Consider the following 24,323-nt stretch of genomic DNA (forward strand, 5'->3'; position numbering starts at 1 on the left):
TGGACAGGCTGTGCTTGCCCAGGCCTCTCATCTCTCTGATTTTGCCCTCAATATGTGGTTTTTTTCTGGGAATCCTGGGTGCGTTGTGGCTCTTTGCAGCACACCATGCTTGTGTGTGTCTATCTGTCCATCTTCCTCTGCATCCTCCTGGTGTGAGACAGCCACAGGCTTCAATCTGTATCCTCCCAGTGCTCCATTCCTGCACCCCCTAGCTCCATGCCCCCCGTTTTCACCCTGCTTCTCTCCCTCATCCCTGCGTTACCTCTGCGCATCCTCCCTTTGGCCCAGTTGCTGGGTGCACCCCTGCACCCCAATCCATGGGTCTCCCACACCCCTGAAGTCTACACTTTCCCCTCCGCACCCACTCGGGCTCCCCCAAACCTCCAAGGGGCCTTCCTGCATCCCCGCTCTTGCCCTTCACTCCTGCGGGGTCTCTCCTCATCCCACACCTCCCTCCCGTGAGGTCTCCCTGCATCCCACCCCCACTCCATCCTGCTCGGGGTCTCCTGCATCCCACTCCATCCTCCTTGGGATCTTCCTGCATCCCACCCCACCTCCCGTGAGGTTTCCCTGCAACCCAGCCCCACTCCATCCTCCTTGGGGTCTCCCTGCATCCTACCCTCTCCCTCCTCGGGGTCTCCTGCATCCCATTCCATCCTCCTTGGGGTCTCCCACATCCCACCCCCACTCCATCCTCCTTGGGGTCTCCCAAATCCCACCCTCTTCCTCCTCAGATTCTCCTGCATCCCACTCCATCCTCCTACAAGGTCTTCCACATCCCACCTTCTCCCTCCTTGGGGTCTCCCACATCCCACTCCCACTCCATCCTCCTCGGGGTCTCCTGCATCCCACCCTCTCCCTCTCTTGGGGTCTCCTGCATCCCATCCTCTCCCTCTCTCAGGGTCTCCTGCATCCCATCCTCTCCCTCTCTTGGGGTCTCCTGCATCCCATCCTCTCCCTCTCTCGGGGTCTCCTGCATCCCATTCCATCCTCATTGAGGTCTCCCACATCCCAGCCCTCCCTCCTTGGGGTTTCTCTGCATCCCACCCCCACTCCATCCTCCTGTGGGGTCTTCCCGCATCCCACCCTCTCCCTCCTTGGAGTCTCCTGCATCCCACACCCCCCTCCTCGGGGTCTCCTGCATCCCACCCTACATCCTCCTCGGTGTCTCCTGCATCCCACCCTCTTCCTCCTTGGGGTCTCCCATATCCCACCCCCCCTCCCGTGAGGCTTCCTTGCATCCCACTCCCATTCCATCCCCCTCCCACATCCCACCCTACATCCTCCTCGGGCTCTCCTGCATCCCATCCCCACTCCATCCTCCTTGGGTTCTCCCTGCATCCCACCCCCTCTTCATCCTCCCCGGGGTCTCCCGCATCCCAACCCCCCTCCCCGGCTTCCCCCGCATCCCCAGGCGGGCGGGGCCGCAGCCGATGGGCGGGGGGGGGGGCGGTGCCGGCGGAGCCGCCGCATTTATCGGCGGTGCCGGGCGCAGCCGGGGCCGGAGCGGGGATGGAGCCGGGGGCTGGGGGAGCTCTGGCCGCCTCGCTGGCCGAGGGGCTCATCAAATCCCCGCGGCCGCTGATGAAGAAGCAGGCGGTGAAGCGGCACCACCACAAACACAACCTCAAGCACCGCTACGAGTTCCTGGAAACCTTGGGGAAAGGCACCTACGGGAAGGTGAAGAAAGCTCGGGAGCGCTCCGGCAGGCTGGTAAGGATCCCCTCGGGGCCATCCGCGCTGCATCCTCCCCTTGAGCCGGTGGGGGTTCCCAGAGCATCCTCCCGCTTTGAGCAGTGGGGTACCGGTGCATCCCCTGGTGCGTCTCCCCTCTCTCGGCATCCCAGTGCATCCCCCCCGCTGCACCCCTTCGCCTCCCCTCCTCTCCCCCCCCGCTGCACCCCTTCGCCTCCCCTCCTCTCCCCCCCGCTGCACCCCTTCGCCTCCCCTCCTCTCCCCCCCGCTGCACCCCTTCGCCTCCCCTCCTCTCCCCCCCCGCTGCACCCCTCCAGTGCATTCCCCTATCTCCTCTCTCCCCCCGCTGCATCCACCCCACCCTCTTGCCCTGCTTCATCTCACCCCACTGCCTCCCTTCCACCTCCTCTTGCCCCGGTGCATCCTTCCCCTCCCCTCCTCTTGCCCCAGTGCATCCCACTCCCCCCTGTCCCTGTTGTCCCACTGCATCATCTCACCCCGGTGCATCCCCCATCGCCCCTTTTGCCTTGCTGCATCCCACCCCACACCATCCTCTCCCCAGTGCATCCTTGCTGACCCCTGCATCCCCCTTCCAGCCCCAATCCCGTCTCAGCACCCTTGCCCTGCCACCCCTCCCTTGGGGTTTTGCTGCTCCCCTCGCCCACTTGACCGCGTCGGGCTTCCAGGTGAGAGGAACCCGCAGGTATCTGGCAGCGGAGAGCAAATACTGCACTTGAGTCTGAAGGGTTTTTCCCTTCCTCTTGCCCTGGTTCACGGTTGCGTTTGTGTGTTGGCTCTCAGTGTGGGGCACGTAAGCAAAGCCGAGCCCCTCGGAGCCTTGAGTGTTTGGAATTGTGACTCAATCAACGCCTCGGCCTCTCTCATAGAATCATAAAATCACCAGGTTGGAAAAGACCTATCAGATCATCGAGTCCAACCATTCCCATCAAACACTAACCCATGTCCCTCAGCACCTCGTCCACCCGTCCCTTAAACCCCTCCAGGGAAGGGGACTCAACCCCCTCCCTGGGCAGCCTCTGCCAGGGACCAATGACCCTTTCCATGAAAAATTTTTTCCTAATGTCCAGTCTAACCCTCCCCTGGTGGAGCTTGAGGCCATTCCCTCTCCTCCTGTCCCCTCTTAAGCGAGTGGCACAGTGCAATGTGTGGCTCAATCCAGAGCACGGATCCAGCCTGCTGGAAGCGTGTAGGGAGAGCTGGGGGACCCTCACCCCCAGGAAAGCACGGGGCCCTGTCCTTTAGGAATCCGTGGGGGTTTAAAGGGTGAATTTAGAGGTGATTTCCCTGCCTCTGGTCAGTCCCGAGCACCCTGCGCTGTGGGCTTGAGACCTCAGTGAGCAGTGAGGGTTCACCTGCAAGCGGTGAGACTGGCCCAGCGAGGCTCTGAAGGCTGAGCAGAAGAGCAGAGCACGAGATTGGATCGATAAGTCAAGGAAAACAACTGTAAATCTGAGAGGTTTCATTGTGTAAAGTGACAGCTCTTAATTAAGCCCCGATCTGCCATTTCCATTAGCCTGTCTGATCCTGAAGGAGCTGCTGGTTTGCTGCATAATCAGGACCTTGAAATGCAGCTCCCACACACAGACCTGGAAGGATCCCTCCCTTGGGATGGATGAGAAGGCTTAACTTTCCCTGGCGGCACCTAACAAAGCTTCTCCAGGGAATCTCCAAGCTGCTGGAAAATGTACCTGTCTCCAGAAGCCCTTTAGGACAGGGACTTGTTTGTCAGTAGTGTTTGCAAATTAAATACGCAGGCTGATGACTTTTCAATAATTGCTGGAGATAGATAGTTCAAGGCTGGGCTTGCACCTCCTCAAGCCGGCCATGGAGGACCAGGAGGCTTAACCACAAATCTCTCCTCTTCCCACAAATTCTTTCTTGTAGCGCTCAGCATTTCCGGACCTGTTTAATCTTCAGGCTTATCCTGAGCGGGGTGGTTATTTGCTCCTTCCCTAAGTGGCTTTCACTTCCTAAGCACCAAGGTGTGAGGGCAGGTGCTGCTGTCTCCGCTGGTTACCCCTTGTGGGCTGCACGGGTCTGACCGAGTTACTAGTTACCAGGTGAGGCTGTAAAGCTGGAGCAGCTTCATGCAAGGGTTTTGCTTCTGGCTAATCCAATGCTGCCTCTGCCAGGTGCACTGGATATTGAACCATCTCATTTTATGCCTGGCTTTCTTTTTGCCTCTTTTGTTGGTTAAAATAACCAACCCTCCTGGCCTTAGCTTGGAGCAAGGTCTATCTCATCAGTTGGTGGACCAGGCTCCTCCAGCTGAAGGATTTTTGCGGACTTCCATGAACGTTCTTTGTCTGAAAAACCCTTGTTTTCTGGTTAGAAACCCTTTAGGTGAGACGATGCTTGTGCATTTTGATGGGCGCTTCTGCTGAGCATCCTTCCCAATCCTTAGAAAATTGTTAGGTCCTTGAAATATCAAGAAGGCAGGCAGGGAGGGAGCTGCTGTTTCTCTTTACTTTTCCTTTTTTTTCGGTTGAAGAGTCACTAATACGTGCCGTGGTGGTGCAAACTGGCTCCTGCACCTGTGTGCATGGCAGCATCTTTTCTTTTTTCCCTTCCAGCCTGGTTCCCAAGCCCTGGCCTGCAGCCAAGGCAAATAGAAAGAGGGACCTCCCGTGGGACTCGCTTCCCAGTGTCGGAAATGTATTTGTGGGCTTGAGTGGTGTCAAGGGGAAGCCAGCACCTGGAATATTCCAAAACAGCAAAACTGCTTTTGATCTCCAGTAAGGGGCGAACCCGGGTCTCTTCCGTAGTGGGTTGTAATCCATATTTCATGGAGCATGAAATGCTACACTTGCAATCTGGAACAACTTCTAAAGTGCTGCCTGGGGTTGTAGCTTAATGCATCTTTCAGCAGCTGCTGAAAATACTTGTTCTGCCCCCAAAATCTTTTAATTAAAAGCCTTTTTGACTTGGAAAGCAATCTTGAGTTCCCAAGGCTCCTGAAGCAGGATTTCTCAGGGCTGTTTCCTGCAGGAGACTCTTCTTAGAGCGTTGATGGTGGAGGAACGTGTAGGCTATGGCAATGATTATCCTTGAAGCTGTTGGTCCCTGCTTCCAGGATGGCCAGACATGGTTTTTTGGTGTTTTGAGGGGAGACCCTCTGCTGTCAGCTCTGTTAGGTAGGGGATGTTTTGGAGCCAAGCTGCTTCTTTGCACCTCTGTGGAAGGATGGGGTGGCCAGGGCAGTAGCCTCCCTGGCAGGGCTTGACTGGCAGATAAATCATCCCACCCTGAGGGGCTGGTTCAGGCTCTATTGTCTGAGCTGTGGACCCTAACTGTGCTTTGCCCTGGACCTGCGAGCAGTGCTGAAAGGAGCCCTGGGGCTCCAACAGCGCCCTAACTGCTCCCTGCTACATCCCTGACTCCTATCTGCCTCAGAGGTCACTAACTGCCTGGTGAGGACCTCCTCTGGCACTGAATACAGCCAGCAGCATCTCTGAGGGCTTCTCATGCTGCCAGCCTGGAGCCACTTGGACTTTTTATGAGCTGTGGGTCTTGCTCTGAGCCTGAGCTCAGCTGCGTAGGTACGTGAGCATCTCAGTCTGCAAGCAACGGTGCTACACGCACCTCAAAATGCTGAGGACTGGATGTTGAGCTTTAGTTGGAGCTGGGGGAGAGATGAAAAGAGTGAGTCAAGAGGAATTTGGGAGGGCAGCAGCAGCCTGATGTATTACATCAAGGCTTTGCTCGCATTCTAGCAGGGGTCAGGTAATCAGAAGCTTGAGCAAAAAAATTGTTAAACTTTAACCTGTTAACCTAGCACAAAGGTCAGGGAAAAAGAGTACCTGGCTTTCAAGAAGCTGTTAAGCACCCTCGGTATTGCTTTGTGCAGAAACTTGGTCCTGGGTTATTGAGTTATTGAACTTCCTTTGGCCAGAGTCCATTCTGCTTGGTTGCTTCAACCCTTTGGGCTGGTGCAGGTGCGAGATGCTTCTCTGGGGCACAGGAGGCACCCCTTGTCCTGGCCAGTGCTGGCCTGAAGTGGCTCAGCCCAGTGGAGACGTGCTCTGGGGCCAAAGGGTCTCCATCTGTTGTCTTCCACAAGCTTGTCTGAGCTCTGGAAACTGGGGTGTCCTTCCCCTGTGAAGACACTGGGGTGGCAGCTGAGATCTGGTGGGCCTTTCAGAGCAAGGGTCTTGAAAAGCGAGGCTTCCAACGCCCCCAAATCAGAGGGAGATGAGGCTGAGCATCCAAAGGAGGAGGAGGAGGAGGGTCCAGCACAGCCATGAGCATCACTTCTGTGCTGGCAGCTGGGGCCAGTGGGTGTCCGTGGCCCCTCTCCCGGTTGCTGGGAGACGGGTGTGGGATGGAGGGGGTGTGGGATGGAGGGGGTCCCTTTACGGGATTAATGCTGTTCCGCATTCTTGTCTGCTACAAAAAAGAGGTTCTGCTGGATTCAGTTGTAAATTCAACCCTGGGAGCACATTGTCTCTCCCCAGCTCCTTTGAAAGAGGATTAGAAGGCATCTATTCTCCAGCTCTTACTCTTCTTTCTCCTCCCCTTTCAATTTCCGTGTGGAGGATAACTTGGAAACCCAAGTGAAAGCCTGGAAAGCGACTCCCATGGATGCGCTGGGTCTCCCCCATCCTGTGCCTTGGGGAGATCTGCTCCTTAACAGCAAAACTTCTCTTACCTGTGCGTTATCAGCTCCTTGAGATAAGCGTTTGCGAGGGAAACAAAACATGTTTATTTCATTTTCATGACCCCAAGAAGACGTTGTTGTTGTTATCTTCCAAGTCATGTGTGCAGGTCACATTCCTTCGGCTGGCTGCGGTCCAGCGGCGGCCGTAGCCTGGGACACGATTCCTGTAAGCCCTGGCACATAAATGAGGAATGAGTCTGTGCTACCTGCAGGAGGAGGCTTGGGGAGCTCCTCTCCTAGGAGCTGGCAGCAGGTTTCCTTCAGGGGGAGGCGAAGGGAGTTTCTCCCTTGTGCTCAGCAACAGGACTTGGAAAATATAAAAACCTAGTTGAGAAATATCACCTTTATTATAGTGGCTTCAGTGGAGCGTGGCTCTGTGGTACAGGGTGGGGAAGTTGGGCTACTGATCTTCAGCTTGTGAGCCCCTTTCTGAAAGGGGGAGTGGGTTTCTTGCCCTGTAACAGGCTTTGGGAAGCCACCACACTGCCCACTCCAACAGCAGGGTGACCCTTTGCACGTGTGCTCGTCTGCAGGTGGCTATCAAGTCGATCCGCAAAGACAAAATCAAGGATGAGCAGGACCTTGTCCATATCCGGAGAGAGATTGAGATCATGTCCTCCCTCAACCACCCCCATATCATCGCTGTCCACGAAGGTAAGCCCTCCTCTCCCCTCCCTTTTCCAACAGCATCCCACAGGGGCTCGGTGCTCGCTGCTCTCCTGCCTCTGTGCGTTCCCAGCAGAAGCTTTTACTGTTGCTTGCACCGTGCTGGTGACTCAGTGTCTGCAGGGAGAGCAGATGCTGCTGGGCTGTGGCTTCCCCACCACACTCCCCCGCTGAGGGGAAATACCTGCTCCAGAAATAGCCGCTTCCCATCCCATCCCAGGGAAGGAAGTTTAAGGTGCCGTTTTAGGGCTGGAAATATTGGTGGTGCTGCCGTGGGGCGAGCTGGTGGCCACAATCCCTCGCAAACCCTTCTGATGGTTTGATTCTATGCTGTTCAATTCCTCCTTTCACCAAGGGGGTGCCTGAACCTCTGGGTTTCCCTGGAGGATGCTCTAAGGTCATGCCTCCATCCTGGGTACCCACATGCCGTTGGCAAAAGGAATCGAGCAGCGCAGAATCAAAGAATCAGAAGGGTTTGCAAGGGAATCCTGGCCACCAGCTCACCCCACGGCACAGCTGTGAGCAGCTCGGGTTGTGCTGGCTGCTCACCCCAGCCAGAGTGGTGGGAATCTCTGCGGCTCTGCTCTCAGGCCAAGGCAGGAGCTAATCCTGATCCCGAAGTCCTTATTCCCTCCCCTGGGGCACAGGAAAACCAAGCCACGGGGTGCTGGGAGAGCTCCTGGTGCTGCTGTGCTTGGCTTTAGAGCAAAGCTGGGCTTTGCTCCCCAGTTGTTGGGGCAACACTAAGCGAAGGGGAATATCTCAAGTTCTAGCTACGACCTCCCTTAGAGCAAATCTCCAGCTGAGTCCTTGCAAACCTGGTGTGCCCCGTGCTCTTCCTCTGCTGGGTTCACGGTTCTGAGCCGGCGTGTGGTCAGCGCCTGCGTTATTGCTGCCTCCCCGGCATACGTGAGGTATCCAGAGTCCTTTTGTCCTCTAGACAAAAGCAAGTGGCTTGGCAGCTCAGACGCGGTGTTTGCAAGGACTGAGTCATGCCGGCTGCTGGAATTCAAAAATATCGAGGTAGCTTTCTGCAAACAGGAAGAAAACGCTCCGTCTCTTGGCTGGAGGCTGAGCCTCGTCGGGGGCAATGGGAATGAGCAAAAAGGCCACCCGGCCGCGCTTGCCAATAGCTCCATCGCCTTCCCCCTTGGCAGGGGGGTTCTAGCAAAGAACCATGCGTCTTAGTCACCTTCTGGCAGAGCAGAGCCCTTTCTGCTGTGCTCTGTGGCTGCAGGGAGCCTGTGGCTTGCGAGTGGTCCTTCTGGCTGCCCCCATCCGACCTGGAGGTGCCGAAACCCCAACTCCTTCTTTGCAAAGTCTACGAGGATGGGCAGGGCTCCACCTTAAAAGGCACATGAGAAGCCCCTTAGGTCTGAGCATCCCCCCCCTCCCTAAAGCCCTGTGGGTTTCTGTCTCAGTGTTCGAGAACAGCAGCAAGATCGTCATCGTGATGGAGTACGCCAGCAAGGGGGACCTGTACGACTACATCAGCGAGCGGCAGCGGCTGACGGAGCAGGAGGCACGCCACTTTTTCCGGCAGGTCGTGTCAGCCATCTACTACTGCCACAAGGTGGGTTGGCACCCTGCTTCCCAGTGCCTTCCCAAAGGGAGAGAGCGGAGGGATCGGCTTCTGTGAGCTTCGGGGCTGGCTCGGGGCAGGGGGGCAGCAGCTGGGGCTGGGCACGGACCCGGAGCCTGATGGGGAAGCTCAGCCTGTGCTGGGAGGAGAGGGGAGCTTGTGGCCGTTGGCATTTCTTGGAAGAGAGGTTAATCCTGTCCCTTATCTAAAAGGTGTGGCAGCACTTGGGCTGGTGTGGAGGCAGTGCCTGAGCAGCTTTTAGAAAATCCTTGCTGACTAACCCTGCTGCAGAGTTACCAGGTCCCATCCCAGCCACCCAGAGGGAGCTGCCCAGGGCTGAAAGCCAAGCCCTGGGTCACTGGTCTGTCCCCTGAAAGGGGTGTAAAGCCGTACAGCCCCATCTGGGGCTGAAAGACAAGCTGTGCCTGCCCTGGAAGGACCCTTGAGCCTCTGGGTTTCCCTTGGAGGATGCTCTAAGGTCATGCCTGGTTAAGCCTCAGTCCTGGGTATCCACATGCCCTTAGCAAAAGGGGGAATCGAACAGCATGGAATCAAAGAATCAAAAGGGTTTGGATTGGAAGGGACCTTGGAGCCCATCCAGTTCCAACTCCCACTGGCTCAGGGGCTCCAAGCCCCATCCAACCTGGCCTTGAACCCCTCCAGGGATGGGGCAGCCACCCCTGCTCTGGGCAACCTGTTCCAGGGCCTCCCCACCCTCCCAGCAAAACATTTCTTCCTAAGATCTCGTCTCAATCTCCCCTCTTGCAGCTTCAAACCATCCCCCCTCATCCTATCCCTGATCCAGAGCCCCTCCCCAGCTTTCCCGGAGCCCCTTTCAGCCCTGCAATCTGCTCTGAGGTCTCCCTGGAGCCTTCTTTTCTCCAGGCTGAGCAAGCCCAAGGCATCCTCTGTGCCCGCCGTGACCTGGGGGTGTGGGGAGGGTGCAGGAGCCCAGCGCGGCGCCTGTTGCTGGGTGCCACCCTGCTTGTGCTTCCGAGCAGCACGCAGAGCTGGTTGCACTCATGTCAGGACGTGGTTTACAGCCCATCCTCATCCACACACCCAGGGTTATTTACTCCTCCTCTGATTACTGTCACCTTTTCTCGTTTCCGTGCTTCCGTGCCGGTGAACGGCAGTGACCTCCCTGCCTCGCCTGACTTTCCCTTCCTCCAAGAAGCTGTAAACTAAACCCAGCTCTCCCTTCCCTCCTGCAGAACGGGATCGTTCACAGGGACCTGAAGCTGGAGAACATCCTTCTCGATGCAAATGGGAACATCAAGGTGAGAGCTTTGGCTGCGCTTTGAGTGTCACCCACTGAGATGGGGGGTCTAAGGGATGGGTCCAAGGGGCGCTGCCCGGTGTGGGTGCATGTGGGTAACTACAACACCCCGGTTTCCCTAAGGCACGTGATTTTTTTGCTGCTCTGGAAAGTGTCTGTCAGCTCTGGGACTGGTGGCATCAGGAGATGGGGTGCTAGGAGAGGGTGTGTAGCCCCCTGACACCTGTCTGCACGCAGCAGTGGAGCAGGAGAGGCTGCAGGGGCAGAGCCTTGGTGCCACCTATTAAATCCATAATGTGTATCAGACTGCTGATAAGAGGGCAAAGTCTGAACGCTGAGGTCGGAGCGTAACTGGCTTGATAAGTGATCTTCCAGGGAAACTCCAGGTCCCTGTATGTGCTGCCCTGGCTGCTGGAGAGAAGCTTGGGGCAGGTCCCAGCTCCGCTGGCCCTGAGCGATGCTTTTTGCCTCGGCCAGGAGCGCTGCAGCCTCCTGGGGAGGAAGGGCAAGGCTGCAGGGGGGTGGAATTGGTGTGGTTGGTGATGCAGGCTGCAGGGCTTTATCTCTGCGAGGGTAATTTTGCAATTGGAAGCTCGCAAGGAGGGACTGTACCTTCTGCTCGCTGGGAGGTGACGGGTGTAATGAGGATAATGAAAGCCTGAGCGTAAGGTGGGGCAGACAGGGACTGAAGCAGCTTCGTGCGGCTGCGAATGAGCTGGAGGGGAGCCCAGCAGCTTTCCCTCTAACTACACTCTTGCGGCTGCCTCTGCTCCCAGCGTGCTGGTGATGGGGCTGGAGGGGCAGAGCTGCAGGGCAGCTGCTGCGGTGGCTGGAATGAGCTTTCTAGGAGGGAGAGAAGCAGCCTCAGGGGTGGAAAACCAGGCTGCTGCTGCTCCCTGAGGAGCCTGAGGGCACCCAGGACCAGGGTGCTAAGGGCAGCCATGGTTTCAGCCAAGCTTGCAGCTGGAGAGCTTTGAGTGGTGATGCTGCTCTACCTGCAAAGGGGAATTTTGCTGTTTAATGACACCTATAAACATCTCTCTAGATTGCAGACTTTGGATTGTCCAACGTTTATCAGCAGGACAAGCTCCTGCAGACTTACTGTGGCAGCCCTCTCTACGCATCACCTGAAATCATCAACGGGAGACCATACAAGGGCCCTGAGGTAGGTGGTGCCTCGTTCTCTGTGATGGGGTGTCCTGCTGCATCTCCACTTGGACTCAGGAGAGCGCTGGGTGTTTTCCCAGCGGAGCATCGCAGGCAGAGCCCTGCGTCTGGGGTTTGGGGTAACAGGTCCTCTAGGACCAACGGTTGCACGGTCAATGTTGGGTGGACGTGGTGGGATGCAGGCGTCTGGAGGTGCCTCACACTCTGTCCTTCCCCACCACTGCTGCCACCCTGGGAGTTAACTCTGAGGCTCTGGTGGGGAGCCTGGCCAGGGTAGTCTCGTCCTGCTGTCCTGCTCCAAGCTCTTCTGTCCCTCTGGCAGGTGGACAGCTGGTCCCTGGGTGTTCTTCTCTACATCCTGGTCCATGGCACGATGCCATTTGATGGCCACGACTACAAGACTCTGGTCAAGCAGATCACAAGCGGGGACTACCGGGAGCCCACGAAGCTCTCTGGTAAGCAGCCCCCCGGCCCCCTGCGCTTCCCCCACCCCTCCACATTTTCCCTTCAGTGCTTGACCTGCCTCTTCCCCAGATGCCTGCGGGCTGATCCGCTGGATGCTGATGGTGAACCCGGAGCGCCGCGCCACCATCGAGGACATTGCCACGCACTGGTGGGTGAACTGGGGCTACAAGGTGCCTGTCGGAGAGCAAGAGCTGTATCGGGACAGCGAGTCCCCCCTGGCCACGGTGGCAGAGTGGCTGCGTCGCTCCTCCCGGCCCCTCCTGGAGAACGGCTCCAAGATGCGATGCTTCTTGAAGCAGCACATCCCAAGCGTGGCTCTGGAGCGGCAACGCTCCCTCAAGAAGTCCAAGAAGGAGAACGATGTCTCGCACGTGCTGCAGGAGGTGGCCCTGGCCCCGGAGAACCCCTCCAAGTCCATCCTCAAGCGGCCCAAGGGCATCCTGAAGAAGAGAAACTCCTGCGAGCAGAAGGTGCCTGGCCCTGGTCCCCCACCAGCAGCACCGGCAGGAGAGGCGAGGGGTGAGGATGAGGAGGTGGCCGCCGCAGGACTCGCACGGATCCTCTCCTCCGGGACGCTGCCTTGCAGCACGAGCGCCGGCGCGGTGCCCACGGCCGTGCCCAAGAAGGGAATCCTGAAAAAACCCTCCACGAGGGAGTCGGGGTATTACTCGTCCCTGGAATGCTGCGAGTCCGGGGACGTCCTGGACACGGGGAGTTTGGACCTGGAGGGGAATGTGTTTGCTGACAACCCCTCGCTGGAGCAGGGCCCCCAGGGTCTCCCTGCCCGTCGGAAGGGCATCCTCAAGCACAACGGCAAGTTCTCCTCCAGCAGCACCGAGCCAGGGAGCGCCCCCGGACAAGGTTTCGGGGGCTTCGCCGAGGTGCCCCTTCCCCAGGCGCCCCGCGCGCGCCCATCCAGCGCCGTGAGCGAGGACAGCATCCTCTCCACAGAGTCCTTTGACCAGCTTGACCTGCCCGCCCGTGTCCCCCACGGCGGTGGGAGCATGCGGGGCTGCGTCTCTGCCGACAGCCTCCTCCGGCTGGAAGAGGAGGAGGAGATGGAGGAAGGGCGCAGGCTGCGCCGCTGGACTGTGACCCATTGCCGGAGCCCTCTAGGAGAGAGCAGCCTGTCCCTGGCGGGCTGTGACAATGTCACCGAGGTCTACCGGCGCGCTGTGGCCATCAGCATGAAGCTGAGCTGAGGGCACCTCCCCAGGGTGGTAGATGGTGGGGAGGGGGCTGAGCCCTCCCTGCCCTGGGGCTGCTGGTGCTGCTGAGCCCCCACTCCGTGTATTTATTTTGCAGCAAGAAGCACGGTTGGAGGTGGGGAGGGAGCTGCGGTGGCTCTGGGGCACTGAGAGGGGGACATCAAATGGACCAGAGCCTTGAGAGACCCACCCAACCACCCCTGTGGAAGGGCTGGGGGGGGTCACAGAGACTCTTTGCTGCCGTCCTCCCCTTGCAAACAGGCTCATCTCATGGTGGGAGGGAACCAAGGGGTTGGGGGGATATTTTTTTTTTCATTGCACTGTTGTTTTTGGCTGCACAAGGTGATGGATGGGGCAGGTGATATACCTCAAACAAGCTGGAGATGTAGCGGGGTGCTGGCGAGGGGCTGAAAGGTGCTGCCCTGGCTGCCGCCTGCGGGCTGGCCTCTCGGGATGTGCTGGCAACAGGGTCCAAATTATCCAGGTCCCGGCTCTTCCCTCTCCTGCGCTGAGAAACCCAACTGGATCTGGCCGAAACCCCAGCCTGAGAACATGCTCTGATGCCAACATCTATTGTGTTTTAATGTTGAAAGGAGGAAAAAAATAGTGCCTTTGGGGAGGCGCTGCTTCTTTATTTATTGCCTTGGTCTGACTTGATGTAAAACTTGAGCAGCACAGGCTGTGTCTGGCTCCGTAACGGCCCCCCAGCTGTTTTTCAGGGGGGGGTGGAGGTGTCTCTGCCCTTGTCTCATGTGCCACACGTCGAAGCTCCGTTGCACTATTGCCATGTGTTCGCTGGCCCTCTCCCTTCTCCAGGGAGTGTGGTTTTTTTTTTTTCCCCTCCTTCCTACAAAGCGATGTTGAGAACACCATTAAATTAAAAGCAAATGGTAGAGCTGCGTCGTTATCTTGATTGCTGTGCCCCTGCAGCTTTTGGGTGGATGAGGAGGGGTGATGGGGTGAAGGTGCCTGTCCCAGGCTGGTGCCTCCTGCGCTGCTCCTGGTGGGACGGGGCTGTGCGTGGTCTCTCTCCAGTACAGGTGAGCACGAGTTGGTGATGGACACATGTCCTCAGGGGTGTCACACCTCCAGACAGCCCCTCCAGGCCTCCAGAAGGTGCCTTTTCTCCAGCACTGGGGCTGCTGTGTGGGTTTCAACTGGGTGCTGCGCAGTGCTGAGCTGCGACTTGGCACATCCCTTATTTAGGGGCTCAGCACCTAATTAAGGGATGACTGGCTGCAGTTTTTAAGGCTGAGCAGCTCCAGGGAGCCGGAGGCAGGGGGGCTGCCTGTGCTGTTGACCCAGAGGGCAGTGAACAAGCTGAGCCCAACGTTTAGGGAAAACTGGGAAAGAGAGGGATGGCTACGGAGGACGATGAGGAGGGGACGACACAGGTCCCCTGGGGGCAGCTCTGCTACCAAACTGGGTGTGTGGGCTTAGACTGGTGAATTATCTGCAGGTTTTGGTGCATCTTCTCTTGAGGTGCCTGCAGGTGCTTCTGCTCGAGGAGGGACCGAGTGAGGCTGAGCCCCAGCAGCCCGAGCTCTGCCACGGTGCGTACCATGGGTCTGTCTCCTTTCCTGCCCTTCTACCCACCTTCCTTTCTCCTGCTGTGGCCCTGAAACCACTTTTATTGCTCTATAAAGCGCTGTAACAATTTCCCCTTTCCAGCCGGGTTAATAGGAGACATTTCATGTCTTCTCCACCCCACTGCGAGGAGGCAGGAGGACAGAGATGCCAGGAATGCTGCCCCCCATCCCCTGGCTGAGACTTTTGGAGGGGGGGGTCACGCATGCTCTGCCCCCCGCTGCGCATTCCCTGCGTGCTTCCCGTGCCATTCCGAACCGCCGGAGAGCTTAGAGCCGCACCGAGGGCATCCAGCTGAGCCAGGGCAAAGTCCTGGTACCCGGTGGGTCACCGAGGTGCGATGGGAGGAGCTGGGGGTGCAGCTCCCATGGGTCCATCCCAAGGTGGAGGTTGGGTTGGGTTGAGTTTTTGAACAGAAAACGATGGGCAGAGCCTCCTTTTTCTTGGAAAGCACCTGTGGGTTTGGTTTCCGGAGCATCCTGGGGGTGTTGTGGTCCTGTTTCATTAATGATTTGCAAGAAAACATTCCTGCGTGCCGGTTTCAGAGCCAGGCTGAGCTGTGGCAGCTCCAGGTGGGCATCGCGTGGTGCAAAAACCAACCCCTCAGGAAGGTCCCTGCTGGTGGGAGCTGCTGTTTGTATGAGTTTGGGGCGAGTTGGAGGCTTGTAGGGCTGGGTGAGTGGGAGAAGGAGGCAATCTCAGCACCCAGACACCTCAGGCACGGGGAGGGGGCTGCAGCAACCATCTGCCACCCCTGCTGGTGCCCCCTCCCCGCGCTGTGCTCCCAGCATTCCCCCACCAGCCCTTGGAAACAGCTCCTTTCATCCCATCCCTGATTTCCGCCGCCTCTGCCCACCCCCAGTACGGATCCTGCCCCCCCTTTCAGGCCCTGGCTATTATTAAGAGCTTTCTTTTATTCAGCCCTTTCATCCCAAGGATTCACAAACCCTTTGCTTCCCTCCTCCTTCCCAAGCTTCGCGCAGCCTCCCCACCCCATCCCTGCCGTGGGTGTTTGAAGCCGCTTAAAATGACCTCAGTGGCATTTTTGTTGAGAAAATGCCATTTCTCGGGGGGTGACATCAGCCATCCTGCTGTGTTTTTTTTTTCTTGCCTTGAGGGAGAGGGAAATGGGGAGAAAGAGCCAAAGAGAAATTATCCTGGATGATGATGTGATGCTGGAGTGCTTTGAGCACACCATGGTGCCCTGTGGATTTACAGAGCCTAGTGCAAGCTTCACCTGTCCCTGTCCTGATGGGTTGTTTTTCCAGCTCTCCAGTGTTTGTGTTGCCTTCCAGGGAGATTCAGGTGATGCTGGTGGTGTTCAAGGCCAGGTTGGATGGGGCTTGGAGCCCCCTGATCCAGTGGGAGGTGTCCCTGCCCATCAGGGGTGGAACTGGATGGGCTTGGAGGTCCCTTCCAACTCAAACCATTCCATGATTCTGTGATTTTATGACTTTGCATGTGGAGGAGGGTTGGGGTGGATGCTGTAGCTCTGTCTTGGGGGCTCACTTGCACCCCAGGCATGCTGCACCTACAACCCCACTCGTCTGGAGGCTGTTTGGGGAGCCACATCTCCAAGTGACATCCACGAGCAGCCCGTATGCTCTAAAAATGGCGAGAAATGGGTATATAGGGATGGGGTGGCTGGCTGGAGGAGGGGAAGCGAGCAGCTCAGCTCTTGCTCCCAGTATCTCCAGCCTGGGCTGGGTTTCCCAGCACTGGGGAGCTGCTGGCGCTCCCTTGGCCCCGGGGAGCTGCCGGGGCCCTGAGTCACCCCACGGCGCCGTGCTCCTGCCTGGGCTTGTGCCGGGGAGCCCGGATGCTCCGAGCCCATATTTGGGGCTCGGGAAGAGAGGCGTGAGCCTTGCTGGAGGGGGGGGATGCTGCAGAGCCTGGGGCCAGTGCTTAAATCTGGGGAGCGTGGCCGCAGGGGTGCAGCTGGCACCGCCGCTGGCACCACCAAGAATGGTTCTGCTGGTGGGAGGGTGACAGCAGCAGGGCCACAGCCTGTTCTCATTAGTGACCAACTCCTAACGATGCCAGGGGCACGAGATGCTCGAGGATGCAGGTGGATGCTCTGGGCTTTTCCTATCGGCTCCCGCTGGCTGTGCCTGAGCTGCACTATCATTCCTTCTTGCAGAACTCCCCTCTTGCTGGTTCCCCCCCTCCTCCTCCTCCAGGTTTTCTTCTTGAGCACTTTTGTGCCTCTCTGATGCACCGCGGGCCCCGAGCCAACAATATTTCTGAGACATTTTGTCCTAACTTTGAGTGCTAGAACAATTAACACAACAAAGTTTAGATGAGGCTTTCAAAGTAGAGCTTTTTTCTTTTTTTTTTTTTCGAGGTGCCTCCACTGCTACCTGTTTGATTCCTGGATGTCTTTGAAGATCTGAAGAAGAGAAATCCCCACATGAAAGTCCACCCATCTTCAATGACACTTTCCTGCAGCCTGAAGCAGCTGAAAAAGGGGGAGAAAGAAGCACCAGGACACTTTGATCCTGTTTCCCTGGAGCACAAGGAATGGCTGCATCATGTTTGAGTCTGAGACTTAAAAATGTAATCCGGTATCCTGCTGGGGACCCAGTGAGCTGAGCACTGGTGACCACCTTGAAGCCCCAGTGTCGGTGTGTTTGGGGCACAACAACCCTGTGTAGCTCCAGGCTTGGGGAAGAGCGGCTGGAAAGCTCCCTAGTGGAAAAGGAGCTGGGGATGCTGGTGGGCAGTGGCTAAACTTGATCCAGGAGTGACCCAAGTGGCCCAGAAGGCCAGCAGCATCCTGGCTTGGATCAGCTACGGGGTGGCCAGCAGGAGCAGGGAAGGGATCAAGCCCTGGACTCGGTGCTGGTGAGGCTGCATCTCAAATCCTGGGTTTGGTTTTGGTTCCTCAGTGCAAGAAGGACATTGAGGGGCTGGAGCGTGTCTGGAGAAGGGAACGGAGCTGGGGAAGGGGCTGGAGAACAGGGGTTCTGGGAGCAGCTGAGGGACCTGGGGCTGTTTATCCTGGAGAAGAGGAGGCTGAGGGGAGACCTCATCGCTCTCTGCAGCTCCTGGAAAGGAGGTTGTGACAATTTAATCACCAAAATATCACACTTTAATCACCTCATTGCTCTCTCCAACTACCTGAAAGGAGGTTGTGGAGAGGAGGGAGCTGGGCTCTTCTCCCAAGGGACAGGGGACAGGATGAGAGGGAATGGCCTCAAGCTCCACCAGAGGAGGTTCAGGCTGGACATTAGGAAAAAATTTTTCATGGAAAGGGTCATTGGTCCCTGGCAGAGGCTGCCCAGGGAGGGGCTTGAGTCCCCTTCCCTGGAGGGGTTTAAGGGATGGGTGGACGAGGTGCTGAGGGACATGGGTTAGTGATTGATGGGAATGGTTGGACTTGATGATCCGGTGGGTCTCTTCCAACCTGGTGATTCTATGATTCTGTGATTCTATATGTGTGCAAAGCAGGCATGGGAGGCACAAAGCTGGTGGGGCTCCCTCAAAGACACAGCAAACCAGCCGCGCTGGCTCGGCTGCCTGGCTGGGTGCAGCATCCCCGGGTTCTATCGAGCGGGGCTGCGATGGGGCTCGGCAGGGACGTGGCACACCCAGATGCTGTCTCCTTGCCAGCCTGCCAGCTCGGCCCTCCCCACCGGAGCCGGCTGAACCGCTTTCTCCGTGTGCAGCCTTCTTGCAAAAGCAGGTGAGGCAAGAAAAATCTCATTTTTTTTACCAGGGGAAGGAGCTGGAGGGGCTGGGGCTCAGCACGGCTCACGCGTGGGGCTGTGCCGCTGCGGGAAGTTCCCAGCTGGGATGCAAACCTGATGTGGCAATGATGTCCCAGCTTATGCAAACTCCGTGAGCGAGAAGCAGCCCTCCTGGCAACTCTGCGCTAGGTCTTGTGGGTAGATGGGGATTGGCGTTCCCACTTTACACCTGAAGAAACCGGAGTCGCACAGTTACTTGCGTGCCTAAAGATGCAAATGGTTGCCTCACTGGATAATCCAGATTGCCTCGGTTGGCTGGGTACCAACCTCCGGAATTCAGGACCCACTAGGTGCAGCTTTTTCAAGAAACCTGTCTGGGTGCTTCTTTGCATTCACAGGCACCCAGTGCTGGGAAGATCGCCCTCCCCGCAGCTCCCAGCGGTCCTGTGCTCCCTTCCCATGTGAGACAAGCTCCTCCGTGGTGCTGGACTTGAGGATGGTGGTTCCTGGCTGTTGCTGCTTAGGGATAAGGTTTAGTAGTGGACAGGTATGGTTGGGCTTGATGATCTCAAATGTATTTTCCAACCTAGTGATTCTATGAGTCTTTATGCAGAAATGGCTCGTGGCAGAGGTGTTTCTGAGCCTCCTGCTCCCTCCGTGCTGGCTAACGGCTGTGCAAACCCGGCTAAGAAGGTTGTGAGGTTGGAGCAGAGCCTTGCTCAGGGTCTGTTTTTCCCCGAGGGCACCGTCCTCTGGCTGCACTGAGCTGGAGAGGTGCTGGCCTGGATGCTGTGGAGATGCCATCGCGGTGACGCAGCAGTGAGAGAAGGTGTTGCAAACCCCAGTGTCCCACGGGGCCACCTGAGTCACTGCACTGTCAGGGCTTTGCCCCAGACGGGTCACCCTGGGACCCACGCTGCCTGCGGGACGATTGCCAACAGCTTGTGCAAACCTGTGGCGCTCTGTGAGTCGCCAAAGCGCTGGGTTGAGAGTGCTGGTAGTCGGGGAGCTACCCCTGATGCAGTTCTACACCTTTGCACCCTGCCTTGGCAGCTGGGAGGGCACCAGCTCACATGCAAGGGGCATCTCAGACCCTTCAGGGGACCTAGGGGCAGGCAGCAGCACCCTGAGCCCTTGAGCGATGCCTAAGGCCACTTGGTGCTTGATGTGGAGCACCAAACTTTTCATTTGGTTGGTCTGAGGCCAGTTGTATGAGGTTCAATAAGGCCAAGGACCAGGTCCTGCAGCTGGGTCGCAACAACCCCGTGTAGCTCCAGGCTTGGGGAAGAGCGGCTGGAAAGCTGCGGGGAGGAAAAAGACCTGGGAGTGCTGGTCAACAGCAGCTGAACACGAGCCAGCAGTGACCCAGGTGGCCAAGAAGGCCACCAGCACCCTGGCTTGGATCAGCCATGGGGTGGCCAGCAGCAGCAGGGAAAGGATCGTCCCCCTGGACTTGGTGCTGGTGAGGCTGCACCTCGAATCCTGGGTTCAGTTTTGGGCCCCTCAGAACCAGAAAGATATGAAGGGGCTGGTGTGCGTGCAGTGAGCGGAGCTGGGGAAGCCTCCAGCCTCCACCACTCCGAGTTTGACCTACGAGTCCAGGCAGCCCTAGAGGAACTACATGATCAATTCTTCTTCTAATCTTACCTAGCTGTCTTTCTCCTGCTTTCTCTTGTGTGCCCTTCTCTCCTCGCCTTCCCCTCCCTCCGCTGTGCTTTGTAGCTGCCTGACAGCCCCGCTTCCCCCCCTCCAGCCTTTTGCTTTGATCCTAGGAAGAAGCAATTGATCCTCCTTATCTTTATTGTGGTAGAGACATTCCCAGCACTGCCCTTAATTAAATTCCTCTTCATTTTCTTCCGTAAGCCTTTCTTTCCCCCAACCCCAGACAAGTATTTATTTTTAAATCTGCAATTAAATTATTAGATTGGCCATAACAGGAGCCAGATCCATGGCGCTCTGCTCCGGGAGGTTTGGGGGTAACCATGGGGCTTCCACCCTGCTCTCCCTCCCCACGCGGCTGAGCTGTGACCTGCTGGGTTCATACAAGCTTGAGGTTCTCCAAACCACATCTCATGCATGCATTGGCACTGGCCATGGTAGAACAGGCACTGGCCATGGTGGCATTGGCACTAGCCAAGGTGGCAATGGCACTGGACATGGTAGAATAGGCACTGGCTATGATAGAACAGGCACTGGCCAAGGTGACATTGGCACTAGCCATGGTAGAACAGGCACTGGCCATGGTGGCATTGGCACTAGCCATGGTAGAACAGGCACTGGCCATGGTGGCATTGGCACTAGCCATGGTAGAACAGGCACTGGCCACGGTGGCATTGGCACTAGCCATAGTAGAACAGGCACTGGCCATGGTGGCATTGGCACTAGCCAAGGTGACATTGGCACTAGCCATGGTAGAACAAGCACTGGCCACCACTGCTCACACCAGGTGGGACCCAAGCTCCCGTAGCCATCTGCTGGCTGTGCCTCTGCACCGTTTTTAAGCTTTTCCGCTCGGAAATTTTTCCTCCAGACACTTCGACCTCGGGGGCAGCGAGTATTTTTCATGTAGATCAGTTGAAATTCCCCCGGAGACAGCGCAGGAATGCGAAGCATGTTACCCTTGGTACCAGCTCTTTCTTCTTACAGCCTAAGCTTGGCCACGCTGGTCGGGGGGGAGGGGATGTCTGGGGTCCCCGCTGTCTTTCCCATTGATGATTGCCAACATCTCCCCCTTCCAACTCCTTTCCTCCTCCTTCTCCTCCTTGGGAAAACTCCCCGTCTGTCTTGCACCCCCGTGCTTTGCCCAGGTCGGTGGTCCTGGTGGGTGCCTGGGTCTCCGTGCCAGGTTTTGCAGGGGTGAGGCACCCCAAAAAGGAGGTGAGCACCTCCAGCTCTTTGTTCTCCTCTCCTTGGGATCGCATGTAGGCTCCCAGAGCCATGGAGATGCTGTAGGGATATTTTGGGACATTCATCCACAGAGCAGAGGGCAGCAGATACATTATTTTATCACTTGAGGCTCGTGCAGCTGGAAACACGACAGCATAATGCTGGCAAGATAAATTGCTCCCTCGTTCATCTCTATTAAGTGCAATTACCCCTTAGATACCAGAACAATTTATTATTATTCCTTCTTCCCAGCTCGCTGCAGTGACAGGTGATCACGCACATAGAATCACAGAATGGTTTGGGCTGGAAGGGACTTTAAAGACCATCCAGTTCCACCATTCTGCCACAGGCAGGGACACCTCCCACTGGCTCAGGGGCTCCAAGCCCCATCCAACCTGGCCTTGAACCCCTCCAGGGATGGGGCAGCCACCCCTGCTCTGGGCAACCTGACTCAGGGCTTCCCCACCCTCACACAAAACATTTCTTCCTAAAAGCTCATCTCAATCTCCCCTCTTTCAGCTCAAAACCATTATTTCTTGTCCCACGTGAGGCAGGATAAGGGACTCGATGCTGCCTCGCCCCCCCTCAACTGATGTCATGGAGCTCAAGGTACCTTAGGTGGCACCAGCAGTGTGGTCACAACGCTGCAAACCAGCCCCAGACTGGGAATGAAGGGAAATCTTGCAGAAGGAAATGCTCCTCCACCTATGCCAGCTGGAGAGGTCCCACCACAGCCTTGGTGCCCTCCTACCCGTCTCCGGCTTCCCCAGTTTCCATCCCCCTTGCATGCAGCGGGCACCAGCCTCCGTGTGCACCCATGCCAGCTCCACGTGGGGCAGCTCACAATGGATCTGAGCTGCTCCTCGTGTGGGAAAAAGGTGGCTGAGCACCCCGGGACCAGGGCCATGAGGGTCCCCGTGCCCGGTGGCACCAGCTGGCTGTGTCGCGCAGCCCCCGCTGCCCCTGTCACTCTGCCTTATCCCACTCTCAATAGCGGACTGGGAGCCCAGCTGCAGCTATTACATAAAACGCAATTAGCGACTCGGGCGAGGGAGGCCTGAATGGCATTAAGGAATTCCTCCCCGGCTGACGTCAAAGCTTCACCTCTCCTCCTGCCACCAGCACAAAGGGGGCTGTTATGAGCCCCCCCGGCCCCGTTGTGCCGGTGCCCGCTGGGAGAATGCGAGTCCTCAGGGAGCCCCGGGCTGCACACGCCATAAGAGAATTGTCTGTTGGAGCAGCTCGAATGGCACCAGCAGCTCCCTGCGCAGGATTTTCTGGCTCCTGCCTCCCCTTTGCCAGCGATGGGAAGATGCCAGCAGGTCCTGTCTGCCAGCTGCTTGCCTGTGAGAGCGGGGCTCGGCTGGGTGCCCAGGTGTGGGGAGCAGGACCATCGTAGAATGGTTTGGGTTGGGAGGGACCTCAAAGCCCATCTAGTTCCACCCCTGCCACGGGCAGGGACACCTCCCACTGGATCAGGGGCTCCAAGCCCCATCCAACCTGCCCTTGAACCCCTCCAGCGATGGGGCAGCCACCACTGCTCTGGGCAACCTGTTCCATGGTCTCCTCACCCTCTCAGGAAAACATTTCTTCCTAAAATCTCATCCCAATCTCCCCTCTTTCAGCTGAAAACCATTCCCCTTTGTCCTACCCATGTACTCCCTGATCAAGAGTCCTTCCCCAGCTTTCCTGCAGCCCCTTTCAATCCTGGAAGCTGCTCTAAGGTCTCCCCGCAGCCTTCTCTTCTCCAGGCTGAACAACCCCAACTCACTCAGCCTGTCCTCGTACAGGAGGTTCTCTAGCCCTCAGATCATTTCTGTGGTCCTAGGATGTGCAGGGCTAGCAGGGATATCATAGAATCATATAACCACCAGGTTGGAAGAGACCCACCAGATCATCGAGTCCAACTATTCCCATCAATCACTAAACCATCGCTCCTGGCTGGTTGACACAACGCAGCCCATGGATTTGCTGCTCTGGGGCCAGGATGGAGTGGAAGTGGGGACCAGCCCAGGCAGCTGGGCAAGGGGGTATCCAAGCTCCTGAAATTCCTGCTGGGATGGCAGTGACCCAGCAGGCTGGAGGAGCTCTGCTCGCTGCCCCATCCGCTGCCAAGGAAGCCGTGGGCGCTGGCTGGTGCCAGGACACGAGCATCATGGTGTGAATGAAGGTGTCACAGCCTGCTCCCCAGCCTCAAAGAGGTGGCAGAGCTCCCACCCTGTGCTCCCACCCCTTCCAGCCCCTCCTCGCTGCTCCTGGCCCCCAGGGAGGGGAGATGGGGCTGTGCTGCGCTGCAGGCAGGAAGGGGTTAAAGCGCTAATTGGGATGCGGGACCTCACCTTGCCCTTACTCCGCATTTAGGGAGGATGCTCTGGTCGGTTCCTTTTTGGAGGAGGCGGGGGCCCCCCTGCGGCCGTGGGGCTGCACTCCTCATCCTCATCCTCATCCTCATCTTCATCCTCATCCCCAGCCTGGTCCCTTCCCGGTGGGAAGCTGAGGATGGCAGGAAAAAGGCTTTTCTCTGTTCCCTCCCCTCCTGCCTGTATCTGTGGGGCAGCTGCAGCCCTGGGAGTGAGGTTTAAGGAGCTGAAATATAACTCCTTGCTGTTTTGCTCTCCTAGGTATTTCACGGTGTAGAAGCTGCCCCGGTGCTGGTGCAGCCCCTACCTCGTTGGGATGTGGCAGGGCAGGTAGCTCTGCAGAACCTAAGGATGTCATAGAATCATAAAATCATGGAATGGTTTGGTTTGGAAGGGACCCTAAAGCCCATCCAGTTCCATGCCATGGGCAGGGACACCTCCCCGCTATCATCCTCTCAATATAAACACTCTCCTCTGTCTGCTTCCACTTCTCAGTGATCTAACACATCCTCAGCCTTTGTAGAGGAGGACACCTCGCTATTGTGGCTACCAACAGGTAATCCAAGCTCCCCTGCAAAGAGCTGCTACCCCAGTGACCCTTCATTGGCTTCCCTGTGCCTAATAATCGACGTGGCTCTAGGCGAGCCCACGTCGCTCAAATGAAACTCACGGAGATATGACCAGAGAGATATGACTCCATCCTCAGTTTTCTCCACCCTCGGTCTTCTCCATCCTCGGTTTTCTCCACCCTCAGTCTTCTCCATCCTCAGTTTTCTCCACCCACGGTCTTCTCCACCCTCAGTTTTCTCCATCCTCAGTCTCCTCCACCCACGGTCTTCTCCACCCTCAGTTTTCTCCATCCTCAGTCTCCTCCACCACTTCTCTCCTTGCTGATGTATCAGACTCAGCACCCTGAGGTCAGGGCTCCCGTTCTCAGTGGAAGCCCCAGGGTATAAGTTGGGGTATCCAGCTCGGTGCCCCCCAACCCTCATCCTTGCATCCCTCTGCTGGGAAGCACTGGGAGATGTGCTGGTGCGAGAGGGGATGCTTAAACACTGAGG

General features: G+C 57.3%; 1 protein-coding gene across 1 annotated transcript; it reads left to right on the plus strand.

Annotated features, from left to right (window-relative positions):
- The first annotated feature begins 1,483 nt into the window (after positions 1–1,483).
- Positions 1,484–13,633, plus strand: NUAK2 (NUAK family kinase 2). The gene is made up of 7 exons (XM_069876110.1): positions 1,484–1,713; positions 6,907–7,027; positions 8,461–8,612; positions 9,836–9,901; positions 10,946–11,065; positions 11,390–11,522; positions 11,602–13,633. Exons 1-7 carry the CDS (start codon positions 1,513–1,515, stop codon positions 12,732–12,734), a joined length of 1,926 nt encoding a protein of 641 aa, XP_069732211.1. The 5' UTR covers positions 1,484–1,512; the 3' UTR covers positions 12,735–13,633.
- Positions 13,634–24,323: the final 10,690 nt, after the last annotated feature.

The sequence above is a fragment of the Phaenicophaeus curvirostris genome, chromosome 24, assembly GCF_032191515.1.
Source record: "Phaenicophaeus curvirostris isolate KB17595 chromosome 24, BPBGC_Pcur_1.0, whole genome shotgun sequence".
NCBI classification, from domain to species: Eukaryota; Metazoa; Chordata; class Aves; order Cuculiformes; family Cuculidae; genus Phaenicophaeus; species Phaenicophaeus curvirostris.

Bases quoted from the DNA above. Each gene is read 5' to 3' on its own strand.
- NUAK2 (XM_069876110.1), top strand. From the start codon at position 1,513: ATGGAGCCGGGGGCTGGGGGAGCTCTGGCCGCCTCGCTGGCCGAGGGG. The intron at 7,028-8,460 runs GTAAGCCCTCCT...TTTCTGTCTCAG, and splicing joins TATCATCGCTGTCCACGAAG to TGTTCGAGAACAGCAGCAAG. The intron at 9,902-10,945 runs GTGAGAGCTTTG...ACATCTCTCTAG, and splicing joins ATGCAAATGGGAACATCAAG to ATTGCAGACTTTGGATTGTC.